This window comes from Pararge aegeria, chromosome 17, assembly GCF_905163445.1.
Source record: "Pararge aegeria chromosome 17, ilParAegt1.1, whole genome shotgun sequence".
In the NCBI taxonomy this organism is placed as follows: Eukaryota; Metazoa; Arthropoda; class Insecta; order Lepidoptera; family Nymphalidae; genus Pararge; species Pararge aegeria.
Genome location: NC_053196.1, coordinates 14,731,969 through 14,747,595, shown reverse-complemented (window position 1 = coordinate 14,747,595; position 15,627 = coordinate 14,731,969). Strand labels below are relative to the sequence as shown.

The following is a 15,627-nucleotide window of genomic DNA, read 5'->3' as shown; positions in this document are numbered from 1 at the left end:
GGAGAGCGTGCGAGTCTTACTTAGAACGAAAATGGTATCTTTTTAAATAGATTTGTGTCGATTCTTATAAATCAATATGTTTAAATAGAAAAATCTTAATCATAGGAACAAAGCAACTACCGACCATCTAAACGTTCTGCGGCTTCAAATTACTCTTACTCATAGCAGCGCGCGCGGCAAATCACAAAAAGAACTGAAATTTAAGTTTGTTCAACCGGTTAATTTTAATCGATTGAATCAAATACGAACCGGTTTCTCTGTTTAACCAGTTAAAAAATGAAACCGGAATGTTAAACGAAATGATATTAGCATCATCCAGGGTTAACGACCGAAACTGGTTTACATTTTTTTCCGGTTTCCTGTCCTGGGCACGTAACCTAAGAATAAACGTTGAACAAAGAGGGTTTCTGGAAGAAACCCCTTTTTTCATAAGTTGTCTTCATGCATGTCCTGTCATTTTTCATGTAAATTTTAATCTAATATAAATAAAAATGTACCATAACGTTGGAATAGTTAAGGAGTATTTGGTTACACTACACACACAATACTAATATGCATGAATTATATATTTTCTGAAGGAGTGATAGCGATAGTTAAGGGCTTCAGTTTCACGATCGGAGTGCCGAGTTCGAATCCCAGCACGCACCTCTAACTTTTCTACGTTATGTGCGTTTTAACCAATTTAAATATACTTGCTGCAACAATGAAGGAAAACATCTTGAGGAAACCTGAAACCAGGCACGTCTTCTAATCCGCCCTGTAGTGGGTCAGTAATGGGTTGATATGAAAATAATGATGATATGTTTATTACACTATACTAAGATGGTTTTCATCTAAAATAATGCAACTAATTTATTTCAAACTAGGTAACAGTAAAAAAGAAAGGAACTTATAAAAAGCTTAAAATCTAGGAATTAATATTGCTCCGAAATAATTGAAGGCGTTCATAGTAAAGGTGCGTGTACTTTTGTTTTGTACGGATGAAATACGGATGGCACTACCAGTACGACTTTGAAGCTCATTTTTCGTAATCCTGACGCCAAGAAACTAGAAGTATTCTTCTGACTTTGTTGCCAGTTAACTTTGCCTTAAGAGTAATAAGATGGAAGTGGGCTTAAGGGGTAGGTTCGAAGCCTTATTTTTATTATAAACTAGCTGTTCAAAGCGTTCTACTTCCGCTTTAATTACGGTGCTTAAAAATCCCGTGGAAACCTTCAACTTACTCTATGCTGAAAATAAATTGTTGCTTGCTAAGTTAGGGCATGAAGAAAGGACAAACAAACAAACTAGCAGTTATAATAAGGATTATTTTAAAGGATTTTAATATTGGAGAATAGTAAAGAGGGAACAAAACATATAATACCTACATTTAAATCTTATTATTTTTTTTGTTTTTGGGATTGTAAATATTTGTGGGACTTTACTTAAAAATAACGTCAGTCATTCTTAGTTATTAGCTCAGATTCAGGACTTAATTCTTAGGGTCAGCCTTCAGACAGCAAATGTCCTCTAGCATATTGAGTATATTAGTGTATTATCTATGGCAAAGGTTTTCTTAGTCTGTGTCCTGTGTTAGCAATGTATGTGGCTTGTGCTTAGCTGTGGTGCCCAGTTGTCAATTTTCTTGTCAATCTTTTCATTGAATGCCGGATGGTTCCGTTTTTTGCCCAAGGTTTTTAATCCCTTTCACAACTAATACAATCGCCCATTTGGCTTACAAAGCCTTCATAATTCATGTAAGTACATTTTTAACATTACTGATAGTGTTGGTTGTTACTTGTTCACGTGTGGAACATCTGAGTAGGTACATTTAACATTGATATTGTCATCATGTAAAATTTTAGTGTTTTAGCTCATGCTTTACAAAATAAAAGGCTTAAATAATGTCTTATTTACTTAGTTTAAATTAAATGGTTTTGCGCTTACCGACAATCATGCCCGATGTAGAGTAATGATAAAGTTGGGCTAGGTAGTCATTCAAGGACATTTCACATGTTTGTATTTTGTTCCGCAAAGGCGCAAATTTTCACGTCTCGATTTTCTGTGGTAGAAATTTGGAACCTAGTCTAGTGGTTGGTGGCTAGGACTTCTGTTTCACTTTTTGGTGAACAAGTCCAATCCCTAGAACGCACCTTTAACTTAATTAACCATGTTGTGTATATTTGTTATAGCCATGAAAAATATTTTATGGTTATAAAGTGTAGGCAAACGTTATGAGGAAACTTGCATGTTTGAGAGTTCCCCAAATGTTCTCAAGATGCGTGTAAAGTCTACGAAACTGCACTTGCTAGCATGAGATGGTATAAAGCATAAACCCACCTGATTCTGAGAGGAGACCTGCAGTCAGTGGCATGCGTACAGGGTACGCACAGAGTATACACTATACACTAAAGTGGCCAGATAATATTAAATAGAAACAAATCTCCCATTTACTGGAGATTTGTTTTCATTTAATATTATGTTGATAATGAAAAACTTAATGGTAGCCTTTTATAACTCATTCATATTTGACGGCCGATTGGCGCAGTTTGCAGCGATCCTGCTTTCTGAGTCCAAGGCCGTGGGTTCGATTCCCACAACTGGAAAATGTTTGTGTGATGAGCATGAATGTTTTTCAGTGTCTGGGTGTTTATATGTTTATTCTAAGTATTTATGTATATTATTTATAAAAAATATTCAACAGTCATCTTAGTACCCATAACACAAGCTACGCTTACTTTGGGGCTAGATGGCGATGTGTACATTGTCGTAATACATTTATTAATTTATTTATTAATTTATTTATTTATACAATGTCTACCCTTAGCTTTTTTATAAATCATTCTCGGTTTTTTTCTATTATATATAACATGCCCGCTTAGTGCTTATCCTGTGTGCACTCTACTGCCTAAAGTTGGCCAGCAATGGGTTGATAATAACGTACGCCATAAATAGAAGGGAAAGCAGATAAAACTCAGGATATTTATCAGCAATAGAGTTACACAAATGTGGAATGCCTTGCCTGAAGATGTAGTGACTGCAGAATCACTGAATCAGTTTAAGAATAGACTGGATAAACATCAAAAAGACAAAGAGCGCAAGAAATGATATAGACGCATCAGCGAAAGCTGCTTAGTCTATTATATAATAATAATAATAATAATATAAAATTTGGCTGTCATATTGCTGTATATTGTGTAATATTTCAGATTTTAAATAAAAATACATCTAAGAATGCCTTACAGTTTGTTAATTACCTATATCAATAGCAAATATCTGCTTGGTACGAACATAATATAGTGATCAGTTATTCTCTGTGCAGGTTTTGATGGATCCCTGGGGTTGTCAAAATATAAACAAGTCTACTGTTCCAGAATTCGAGGACAATTTCAAACCGGAGAAAAGTGATAAATTGGCTGATTCTGCAGAGTATCTAGCAATACTCGGTAATCTATATCTTATTCTTTGACTACTTTCTGCTTATATCACTTCAGTTATCTATGTATAGAGTGAGACCCTCCTAGGTTTTACCCATTTATTTTGTAGTTTCCTCATCCAAAGAACCTTTCCCAAAATTCAAATTCAAAATTCTTTATGTGCTTTAGATTATCACATTTGGTGCATACTTGTACATTATAGAAAAATGTTATATGATATGTCATCATCTCATCAATGACAAGGTTGCTTGGAAGCATCCGGCTCTGCTTTCATCTCTCACAAGATAGAAAAATGAATGTTAAAATGTAAAATGTATATTGTTGATTTTGGAAAAGAGCCACTGCTGAGTTTCTTGCCGGCTTCTTCTCGGTAGAATCTGCCTTCCGAACCAGTGGAGTCACTACAAACAGACAGACTTGACGTTTCAAAAGTGCTTATATTAGGCCTACTTGAAATAAATGAATTTTGAATTCAGTGGCGTGCACAGGATTTTGGACCAGGATAAGCATAAATACATAAAATGGCAAAATCCTCCTCTGTTTCCAGTTTTATGAAAATTATAGGGTAGGGAGCGCTTTTGTGCATGTAAGAAGTGCACGCCACTGCATCATCTTTACTGTTAGTATGAGATTATTAAACTCAAAATAATTGTAGAGTATTCTAGTATGAAAACGCTAATGTAAAAGTAAAATTCCCCATAAATTAGTGGTTTTACAGTTGCAATCGCCTTAATATTTTTTTTTATGTTATTATTATTATTATTATATAATAGACTAAGCCGTTTTCTCTGATTATCGTCTATATCATTTTTTGCGCTCATTATCTTTTTGATGTTTATCCAGTCTATTCTTAAACTGATTCAGTGATTCTACAGTCACTTTTATTTTGAAGGATTTTAATATTGGAGAATAATAGTAAAGAGAGAACAAAACATATAATATATACATTTAAAGCTTATTAATTTTTTTGTTTTTGGGATTATAAATATTTGTGGGACTTGACTTACAAATAAGGTCAGTCATTCATAGTTATTAGCTCAGATACAGGGCCTAATTTTTAGGTTCAGCCTTCAGACAGCAAATGTTTTCTAGTATATTATTAAATCATTTCTTGCGCTCTTTGTCTTTTTGATGTTTATCCAGTCTATTCTTAAACTGGATTCTGTAGTCACTACAGAATCCCCAGCAGCCCCAGCTTGTGTTATGAAATTGTGAAGGGATATGAGCATTAAAACAAGTACAATCAATATCACTTGGTTTAACTGTAAAGGAAAACATTGTAAGGAGACTTGCATGCCTCGGAGTTCTCCATAACGTCCACAAAGGTTTGTAAAGTCTACCCATCTGCACGAGGCCATTGGTGGACTACAGCCTACACCCTCCGCATTCTCAGAGGAGACCCTGTGCCCTTTGCTGGGCCGGCAATGGGTTAATAAAGAAGATCATATCTTACTCACTACTCGGTAGCAATAGTTGTGTTTTATCTTTAAATAACTTTTCGATATCGACTTTTAAATACACAGATAATTGTTAAGGTCATCAGATGTCATTATAACAGATAGTTGGTCATTAACATTTAACTTATTTGCTTTGTATTATCTATGAATAAAGGTTGTGCAATTCATTGAAAAATATACAATTATAAATATTGACTTATACATTTTCAGAGAGAAAACTACAGAAGTTGAAAAATAAGAACAAAGTAGTGGACAATTTAGCAGCGTACAGAGCAGATTGTATTGATCGTTTAATGCGAGAGGGCTGCGACTTGGACCCTGTCATCGGAGACACTGAATCTGAAAAACTCCTTCAAGAATAATACAACTCTTTCGTACACCTGTGAACCACTGTAAGTAGTCATGGCGTCATCATCATCTGTTGCAGACATGACAGGGCCATCTTTCTGTGTTGTAACAGGAGCGTCTCAAGGTATAGGTCGTGCAATCTCTATAGAAATCGCAAAATGCTTCTATCCTGGATCCCTTATGTTATTGTTGGCGCGCAATTACCAAGAGCTTTCTATTACTGCTGATTCATGCGAGTCTGGAAATGTCAAAGTTATACATAAGTCTGTTGATCTATCTACTGCATCCGAGGAGGATATGATGGATATCCTGAAAAATGCCTTAGCTGGATATCAAATAAACAACTTTAAAAGAGCTTTAATTTTCCATAATGTTGGCTCTCTTGGCAATTTAGCAATTGAAACTTCCCGCATGGAGAACGTACCAGAGATGCGTAAATATTACGATTTGAATGTATTTAAAGTAATTTCCCTTAACACTCAGTTCCTCAAACTGTTTGAAGATGTTGTAGAACAGGTTGTTATCGTTAATATAACATCTTTATGTGCTATCAAACCTATGGGAGGTATGGCTTATTACTGCAGTGCAAAAGCAGCACGAGAAATGTATTTCAGAGTATTGGCAGAGGAAAAGAAAAATATCAAAGTCCTAAACTACTCACCAGGGCCAGTTGAAACAGCTATGATTGAAAATGTACTGGAAGAGGCCATAAATAAAAATCTCAGGGAGGTGTTCACATCCTTTAAAAACCAAGGTACACTGTTAAAGCCGGAAGTTACAGCCAGAAAGTGTGTGGCAGTTTTGTTGGCTGCAAAATTTTCTCCCGGAGAACACGTTGATTATTTTGATGATGAGTAATATTAAATTCTCATAGATATTTGGCATCTCTTAATCATGGCTGTTTTAACAAATCTTACCTAAAAGATACAGAAGAATCTCTTGTATGTGAAACCGTAGCTCAACATAAATTGGCAGGAATAAGTTTGTGTCAGCTGACCTTTCTTTAAGATCATATGACATTGTCAATTAAAGATATTGATCTTCTCTTTAACCATATTAAAAAAAGCTAACTTTTCTTCCTTTAGATGTGTATAAATGGGGCTTTTTGTAATAAAATTGGCAAATAAATCATATTGAATTAATAGCATTTTAATTTTCATAAAAAAAATCTTCAGTACTTAAAGATGAAGTAAAATATTTAAGTGTCATTAGTTTGAGATATTACTCCGTCTTGGATTGGCTTAAAATATGTGTTATAATATTTAATCCAAAGTAAAATTTATTATATTAATGTCTTTGTAAATTTTTGCATATTGGTCAAAACATTCATTGCTGCAACAACTCAAAATTACTTTAAGCTCAAAACATTCATAAAAATAATATTAGAATACGGTAACACTCTTATCATACAATTTATTATATGTGTAATATTTCTATTGCTTTTGATATACCAGTAGATAAGTACATGATGTGTCTATTAGACTATTTTCTATTTGATAAAGTGTTGTCTGTTACTAGAATATATTATATTAGATCATATCCAATTATGTATAACCTTATAGTATATTTGATATGTATAGTAGTTTAGTTTTTTCTTACCTATCTTAATCTGTAAAATAATCTTTTAGGTACTTTTTAATGTAAAAGAGTTAATAATTATTTTATTTACTTAAAATGGGTTAAAAGCTTTTTACTTAAAATGGGTAAAAAGCTGTATTAAAATTCAAAGAGATTTTTATGAATCTTTCAATTGTTTAAATATAATTTTTTTAACCCACAAGGAAATGTTTGTGTGTGTTATTTTTTGTATGCCTTACTATGTCATGTATAATCTGACTTTCAAATTTTCTTCTTTTTGTAAGAAAGAGCTTTATTCCAAAATGAACCTGTAATATTTCATACAGATTTGATATAGAGTTTCTGAGACAGACAACGGAACACTTCAATTAATGACAGCAATCAAAATTTTAAGTTTCTAACCTCCAAACCCTGAGATTTATTACCGAATTTGGATAATATATTTGTCTTTATCTATAAATGAAAATATTGTTTACAGTTTAAGAAAGGTAGGAACAAAGGGCACTGTATAAAATTGGTTGCATCATATGACATTTACCGATTCAATTACTTATTGATACCAATAATCTATTTGATAATAATGAACAAATATGCCACAGAGTGTGTATGAATTTAACTTTTCACATGACGGTTTTGTGTAAAGCAAGACCAGTGTGACAAGGTAAAGAATATAAACAAACTTTGTCATTGAGTAGACACATGTTAAAAAAAACCATGTTAAAAATTTGTTTGAAATACAAGAATACATTGTTAAACAACGCAATTAAAAAACCTCTACAGCATTTAATAACAATGCGAATGTTGAATACTAATTTTTTGGCAGGGAAGCAACGCCCTCTGTCTTTCAAGATTATTTAAAACTCAACTTTTAGTATTAAATAATCTTCTCCATTAACGTCAGTGTGTCATATTTCGTCTAGACTTGCATTTGACCGCTTTTTATGTGTACCAGAATAGGGAATATGCATGTGCTTAATAATTTATATCGATATCGACGGAAGATCAGTTATGATCTTGTTATTAAATAAAAATAGCTAAACTTAACCTTTTTTTTTTATTTAGTTTTGTTTTACTTGTTCTGTTATATAATATCGAGATGGGTGATAGTTGCCTATATAAACCATTGATTGTAGTAAAATTAAGTGTTTCCCGCATTCTTTATTTTCCTTGGTTACTCTCCGTCCTTTAACTAGCTCTATGCCATACACCTTATAAAAAAGTTTATGGGTTGCTTGGTTATGGCGTTAAGGAAGGACAAACACACTTTTACAATTACATGTATAATATAAGTAAGGTTGTGACCAGTCAGTTAATCAGACTTTTATAACGCATTCTGAGCTAAGATTGAATTTTTATATTTTTTTGAATTGTATATTGTTTTAATAAAAAAAAATACATGCATATACCCCATTCGAATATTTGTTATCGCTGCCGACTTAGCACCCAACTTGTGATTGAGATGCTCCGGTTTCGGAGCGAAACGTGCGTAGAGGGTACATTGCCGAGGATCTGTTTGGTGTGGAGTATACGGATTGGAGTAGTTATAAATCACACCATACAGATTCTGCTGCTGTTCGCGGAGTATAGCAAATTAAGCTTAATTTTCATTATATATAATGTGCCACATCTGTCCAACGACCCGCTTGATTTAGACGGCCGAGTGGCGCAGTGAGCAGCGACCCTGCTTTCTGAGTCTAGAGTCGTGGGTTCGATTCCCACAATTGAAAAATGTTTGTGTGATGAACATGAATGTTTTTCAGTGTCTGGGTGTTTATATGTATGTTAAAAGTATTTTTGTGTATTTTATTCATAAAAAAATATTCATCAGCTATCTTAGTACCCATAACACAAGCTACGCTTACTTTGGGGCTAGATGGCGATGTGTGTATTGTCGTAGTATATTTATTTATTTAGTATATTTATTTATTTGATATCGTCTGTCACTCCAGGACATAAGAGCCCTTCGTTCATATGTCCTCCGTGCTACGTACCCCGTTTGCCAATTTACCTTCGCAACTCTTTCGAGCAATCTTGGTAACTCTAATACCAGATTTAAATAAACCATCCCGAATTTTTTTTAAAACTCCAAGACATGCCCCGGCAGGATACATTGCGGCGCATGCGCAAACACAACTTGGTCCTACCGCCATCGAAATTAAAAATCCACAGCACCGGCCCAAACCCCATGTGCACCAAAATTTACAACAAAATCCCGGAACATATAAATGAAAAAGAAAGTATAAACTTATTTACAAAATCCTTAAAACATTACTTGCTGGAGAAAACTCATTATAAAATAAACGACTTCCTAAATGAGAATATTAAATATTGACAATAATAAGTCCGCCTCTCAATCTGGTTACAGCGCCCTCACATTCCATTTCAAATGTAAACTTTAGATTGACATTCTTTTCTTAATCTATATGACATTGTAATGGACTTGTAATTGAATAAATAAATAAATAAAACCTCCGAAACGCCTTGATCAGATGTCTATTGATTTAGGTGAATCCTAGAGAGAAAAAAAAACATTTCACGAAACAGAAATCACAAACAGTTCTTTCCCTGCGGAGATAATTGTCTCCTACCCATGCTAGCCGTGCTAGGGTGATGTCTCTTTTATTTGATATAATTTAGTTTAGTTGCGGTTATGAAAAACCTAACAGAAAACTGCACTGGAATCCTAGCCATGGTTTGCATTATAACCCATAACTGGTTGCATTTATTAATAGATTCAATATCACAAATTTGGTGCTAAGAACTGTTGCCATTATAATTAATATATATATATATGAGTGTTCCTCTGTGTAGCGCATATGTTATTGTTAAACATAGTTTTAGTATAGCGAAGTAAGTTTCTTATGTGTAACGGTAAAGCTCATTGCACATTACAGCATACGCCAAACGCAACAAATGTTTTTTTTTTTAATTTCCACTTCAAGGTATACATTGACCTGCAATCCCCCACTAAGTGATAATGTGTGTCAGTTATATAAAACTCTTACCCTATATTTTCATTTAGCCCCGGCAGGTGTACCAGATCAGATAAGTAATTACGTACAAAATGCATATAATTTTGTGACGTCATTGCCACCTTACGCGAACTGTCAAATTTAATCTCAAATGTGTCATGACGGGTTATGTTAAAAAGTGCTCGATATGGAGTTCATTTTATCTGTCAAATACGTATAGAATAGTCACAGAATTAAGAATATACAGAAAGTTTGTACACGACTAATGTTGAAGCTTCAAAAACCACTCCACTTTAGTAGTGTTTCTCGAACATTCATCATTCCATTTAGCATTTAGGGAAAATAGGAAAGTTTGTGAGCAACTTCGCGGGTTTGAAGTGAGACGTGTGCATGGAGTTTTCACTATTTTGAATGTGAAAACGCCCCGTATTACCTTTGGTTTTATACGTTATTTTTATCGCATTTTCAGTACGAAAGGTGTTTTTGCGGCTGCGGTGCGTGCTGTAATGTTCAATTAGCTTAATACTCTTAAATCAAAGCCAACGAGACAAGATGATGAAATTATAGCACGTTAGTAGCGTGCATGTGACGATTATAATTAAAAAAAAAATGCATACAGAGCCAACAGTGCCATTCTGTATCTCGTCCCGTTGGCCATACTTTAGAAAACATTCCATTTATCTCTGTACCCTATGCGTGTATCAAAATATTTTATGAATGCAATTCATATTAATAAAGTGCTTCAATTGGAACGATTGTGTGTTTTCATACCCTATTTCATATTATTTTGTTTTTGAATTCTGAAATGAGTTACATTCATAAGTTATTATTTGGTTGTTTTATGATATTTGTTTTAAATTAACATGTAGGGTTTAGAATTAACATTTAAGATTTTCTACAAAAAAAAGATGTTTCATGCCAGATTAGACTTGAAAGGATTACGGAATCGTTTACGGAATTTATATCGGGATCCGATATATGCCGGAAATACTTGAAATTATTTGTCTACGCGGTTTTGTTTACGTGTTTTAAATGCTGGGTTCGAATCCCGGGTTGGGCCAAAATTGTGAAATGTAATTCTGAGATATTTCTTTACCAACCATTAGGGAATTGGCTATGCTAACCCCCGTGCCTTAGAGAGTACGTTACGCCTTCCTGTCCCGGTTATTATGATTCACTTGTGATAATAGTTGTTAAAGCATTGGAGCAGCGAGGTGGGTTTATGCTCTAAAACCTCCTATGATAGAGGAGGCCTTTTCCCAGCATTGGGAAAGGGCTAATGGTGTAGTGGGGCTACGGTGATGATTTATTAAGTAATTAAAAAAAATATCTTGCTTTAAAATTAACAACTTTTGTTCTACGACTTTTCTAAATACAGTATTGTAACAACCAAAGGCTACAATTCACTTCACTTCCGCTCCGCGATCGCGTCGACGATCTTAAAATCTATAATTTGATAGATTTTAAGATTACAGGTCGCGTGGAGAGTAGGTATATACTTTTGCCATCTCTCCAACAATGAGAAGGTATTAAGGCCGTAGTCCATCACGCTGGCCGAGTGCGGATTGGTGGTGTTAAACCCAACGCGCCTATAATCATACCGTCAACCGCGCCCTTCAGACAGACAGACTTGGCAAAACTGTACATAATATTGTACAGTTTTGCCAAGTAAGTTTTAGCCGACCTCCTTGGCGCAACGGGGAGCGCTGTGAATTTAAGTAGGAAGTTCCGAGTTCGATTCCTGGCAATTTATAATTTTTGTATTTTTTTTATTTTTTATTTAGCAACGCACCCCGTGAAGACATCACAGTTGCCCAATTCGTTTCCTTCGGGCTATTAAAATAATGTAACAACAAGTAATAATTACAACAAATTAAATTGAATTAAAACATAAAAATAACAATTACCAAAAATTCAAAACTATTAAAAAACAAAACGTTCAAACATGTATTTAATATCTTAGAATATATATATTTATATTTTATTATATATATATTATATAGAATATATATATTTTATTTATATATTTGTATAATTTTAAATATTTATTGCACCACCTACCTCTTTTCTATGTTTTTTCCTTTTACGCCATTGGTTGCCTGGAAGAAATCGCTATGTAGCGATAAGGCCACCAAATTGTACTCTCTTGATATGTATCTCTGTAACTACTTTTTTTTTCTTTGGTGTACAATAAAAGTGTATTATCTTAGATTACCTTCTCTCTAATAGCATTTTAATTTGCTATTGGAGTTGAAGCGGCGGGGTGTGAAATGTTTTTATATGTTTTCTCTGGTCTGGTCTGGTTTGGCAGTGGCTAGTAACCACCCCAGCACCCAGCTATAATCGAGCGGTTCTCCACAGAGGGTCAATGGGGGGTCGCAAGAGCCTGTTCATCTTTCTGATGAGCCTGGCGTGGAAGTGCCGCTTCAGCATGCCGTTGCTGCTGAGCGGCACCGTCGCGCTGCTCGGGCAGGCCTGGATGTTCCAGATCAGAGTGCACACTGTGCACCGGCTGCATGAGAACGAGGTCAGTTTTGCGGATGTACAACCGCTTAACGGCACATGTCTTTCGGTAGTATGGTAACTAACCACCGCAGAAGCCATCCACCTGAAAATCAGATAATATAAATTTATTGTTGTCTATTTATTGTTATTAGGTACACAAAACAGGTAATAACTAAAAGAAGATCTAAGTACAAGTAACAACAAGTTTTGTTCTAAGCTACAACCCAAAGTATGTGAACAAACTTGGAATTAAGTTGAAACAAAAAATAAACACTTATAAAATATATTAATATAATTTCCCTAAACATTCTGTGGAATAGTTAGCTAGCTTAATATACACCTATATATACAGCCTACAGGCCCAGAATTAAAATCATACAGAAACCGTGTACTCTACTAATACAGAAACATCAATAACCACTCCACTTAAGTAGTGTTTCTCGAACTATCGGTTAGTTAATTCCCATCATTTAGCAGTTGACAGTAATTATTTCACCTCTGATTTTTCTAAGTGCTTGCCATAAAATGGGAAAAAGTTTACGCAAGCGCAACATTATGCGGGTGTGAAGTGAGACGTGCGCGGGGCGTTTTCACTGTTTGTGGACACAATGAACTGCATGCAATAATGGCTGAAGAATACTGTGTGTTCTTAATTCAATGCGTACAGGTTATGCAATTAATATTTAAGACGCAGACGGCCCACCTGATGGTAAGTGAAACCATCGCCTATAAAGAGAGCAACACTTCGCAAGGCATGCAAGGAACAAGTTCCGGATCGTGCTGCCCAGTGTCCATAAACCTGAGGCGTATTGTTATGCCTCATGCTGAGTTTCTTGCCGGCTTCTTCGGTAGAATCTGCCATCCGAACCGGTGGTAGAGTCACTACACACAGACAGACTTGACGTTTTTAAAGTGTTTGTAGTAGGCCTACTTGAAATAAATTAATTTAGCTTTGGCATCAGTATGGATTAAAGAGGAATATTCTTTTAAAAAGAAGTTAAACAAAACAGCCTAGAAGCTGGAACAATCATAAAGAGTACAGCAGTACTCCATGCACGACCGACACTTTAGTTGCTTTCGATATTAAGCTTAAACAATGCATCTTTCCACCTTCCAGCTGGCGTATTACGATGAGAACGACGACGAAGACGACTCCTGGGAGACGGAGTCCACGGACTCTTGGGAGACCATCGTAGAGGAAGTGGCTTACGGCTGACGGTCGGTGCACTGAGCACCAAATAACTATTTATTAATCGTATACAGATAGAAAACTATGTGATATTATTTGTCATAAACTTACTTAATGATGTGCTACAGTCTGATTCAAACTTAATATAGTCGCGGAAGTTAGCCGGTGAAGTGAAGTTAGAAGTTAAATATTTTCGTGGTTAATCAACCTTTCTTAAATATAGTTCAACGGGTACACACCACGATAATATTTTTGGAATAGTCGTTATTTCGACCCAGTTGCATGGATCGTCCCGTCGTGACCACGATCCATGCAACTGGGTCGAAATATCGACAAATCCGAAAATATTAACGTTAATATTATCATAGAAGTTTTCATCCCCTATTTAACGCCTTTGGAGTTGGAATTTTTAAAGTTTATTATTGAATTTTTATTTTTAATCGAAAACCTAAAATCAGTGTTTCATGGATGTAACTTGGAAAATACACACTTTCATCCTCTATTTAACCCTCTTAGGGTTGGAATTTTCACAAAATCCTTTCATAGCGGACGCCTACGTTGTAATAACTATCCGTGTGCTAAATTTCAGGCCGATCCGTCTAGTGGTTAGAGTTGTGCGTTGATAGATCAGTCAGTCAGTCAGTCACCTTTTCCTTTCCACGAGTATATACATAGATCACAGCGAAAATTCACAAAAATACATATTCGAAAGCGTAAATTTAAACTACTAATTTTTTTATTTTTTTATTCAAAATTCCTTTAATACATTGAACAGTTTTTAGACAATTTAATATAAAAATATAGGTTATTTTTTATATTATAATGTTTTGTATGGCAGCCAAATTAAACTTTATAATAATTGTGTGAAATCTATGCAAATTATTTCGACGGCCGATGGGCGCAGTGCGCAGCGACCCTGATTTTTGAGATTTCTGAGTCCAAGGCCGTGGGTTCGATTCCCACGACTGAAAAATGTTTGTGTGATGACCATGAATGTTTTTCAGTGTCTAGGTGTTTATTTGTATATTATAAGTAAGTCTATGTATATTATTCATAAAAAAATATACATCAGTCATCTTAGTACTCATAACACAAGCTACATTTACTTTTGGGCTAGATGGCGATGTGTGTATTGTCGTAGTAATTATTATTTATCAAAATAATAAAGGTTTTCGAATTAGTAGTGGTGACGCCTTCAGTAAATAGATTCAAAAACAAAACAAGGCACCTAAATTTGACACATTTTTAATCACAGAATCAAGAACATACAGAATCCTTATTCAGCCATTATTGCGTTGTGTCCAAAAAAACGCCCCGCGCACGTCTCACTTGACGCCCGCTGCAATATTAGTCGCGTACACGGATTCTGTATGTTCTTAATTCTGTGTTTTTAATTAAAAAAAAATTAAAGTCGCTTCGCTGTGTGTACTTTGTAGGTTAGCTAGTTGTATAACTGTGCCAAATTTAAAGCCGAATGTTTGTGTACTTGTACCTTGTAATTTTTTAAGAGCGTCAGATGCCCGATACACTCACTTCTCCAACAAGTTACCAACTCGTCATACAAACGCACAATTTTAACATCAAATCGACCCATTACCGACACCCACTACTCCCACAATGAGAACGGTTAAGGCCGCAGTCCTCCACGCTTGTTGTCCTAAACCGTAGTTTTCATGATAAATTATAGAGTGTAATCGTAAATATGTCCTCTTTATAATATCAGGACGGTGTGTGCCACTCACTCACTCAACAGTGAGTAAACTTACTCACTGTGAAGTGAGCAAGTTAATTGTAATTAGTTCAGTAGACTATAGTATAGATATATTAAGGCAGGTATTAAGGCAGGCTGTAGGTAGCACAATAGAGCGGAAGATGTAACTTCGAAGTGGCGTTACCTTATTCACTCATTTGTCATTAGTTCATGAAGACTTTTGACCGATATATCTCGACTCTCGGCTGTTCTACGTATTTATTTATTGATGAAAGAGCGTTATATATGTTCAAGTAATATAGCAAATTACAAATCTTACAATACGGAGATCAGGAAAAGAAAGTTAGAAAAAACTCTTGTCTTGTGTGTGAGTGTGGTGTGTGTGTATGTGTGTGTTTGTGTGCGTGTGTGTGCGTGTGTGTGCGTATGTCTTTCCCTCCCTTTGTGATGT

At 35.0% G+C, this 15,627-nt stretch overlaps 2 protein-coding genes across 3 annotated transcripts; both read left to right on the top strand.

The window, feature by feature from the left end:
• The first annotated feature begins 1,596 nt into the window (after positions 1-1,596).
• LOC120630789 lies at positions 1,597-14,163 on the top strand. Of its 2 annotated transcripts, XM_039900064.1 has the most exons (4): positions 1,597-1,736; positions 3,302-3,425; positions 5,084-5,265; positions 12,133-12,254. In XM_039900064.1, exons 1-3 carry the CDS (start codon positions 1,644-1,646, stop codon positions 5,233-5,235), a joined length of 369 nt encoding a protein of 122 aa, XP_039755998.1. In that variant the 5' UTR covers positions 1,597-1,643; the 3' UTR covers positions 5,236-5,265; positions 12,133-12,254. The 2 variants fall into 2 exon arrangements, with proteins under 2 accessions (XP_039755998.1, XP_039755999.1); XM_039900065.1 differs by lacking the exons at positions 1,597-1,736; positions 3,302-3,425 and adding an exon at positions 13,394-14,163 and having other exon boundaries at positions 5,128-5,265; positions 12,133-12,298.
• On the top strand, positions 5,254-8,512 carry LOC120630788 (sepiapterin reductase). Its single transcript, XM_039900063.1, has one exon. It carries the CDS (start codon positions 5,276-5,278, stop codon positions 6,077-6,079), a length of 804 nt encoding a protein of 267 aa, XP_039755997.1. The 5' UTR covers positions 5,254-5,275; the 3' UTR covers positions 6,080-8,512.
• Positions 14,164-15,627: the final 1,464 nt, after the last annotated feature.

Bases quoted from the DNA above. Each gene is read 5' to 3' on its own strand.
- LOC120630789 (XM_039900064.1), top strand. From the start codon at position 1,644: ATGCCGGATGGTTCCGTTTTTTGCCCAAGGTTTTTAATCCCTTTCACA. The intron at 1,737-3,301 runs GTAAGTACATTT...TTCTCTGTGCAG, and splicing joins ACAAAGCCTTCATAATTCAT to GTTTTGATGGATCCCTGGGG. The intron at 3,426-5,083 runs GTAATCTATATC...ATACATTTTCAG, and splicing joins AGAGTATCTAGCAATACTCG to AGAGAAAACTACAGAAGTTG.
- LOC120630788 (XM_039900063.1), top strand. From the start codon at position 5,276: ATGGCGTCATCATCATCTGTTGCAGACATGACAGGGCCATCTTTCTGT.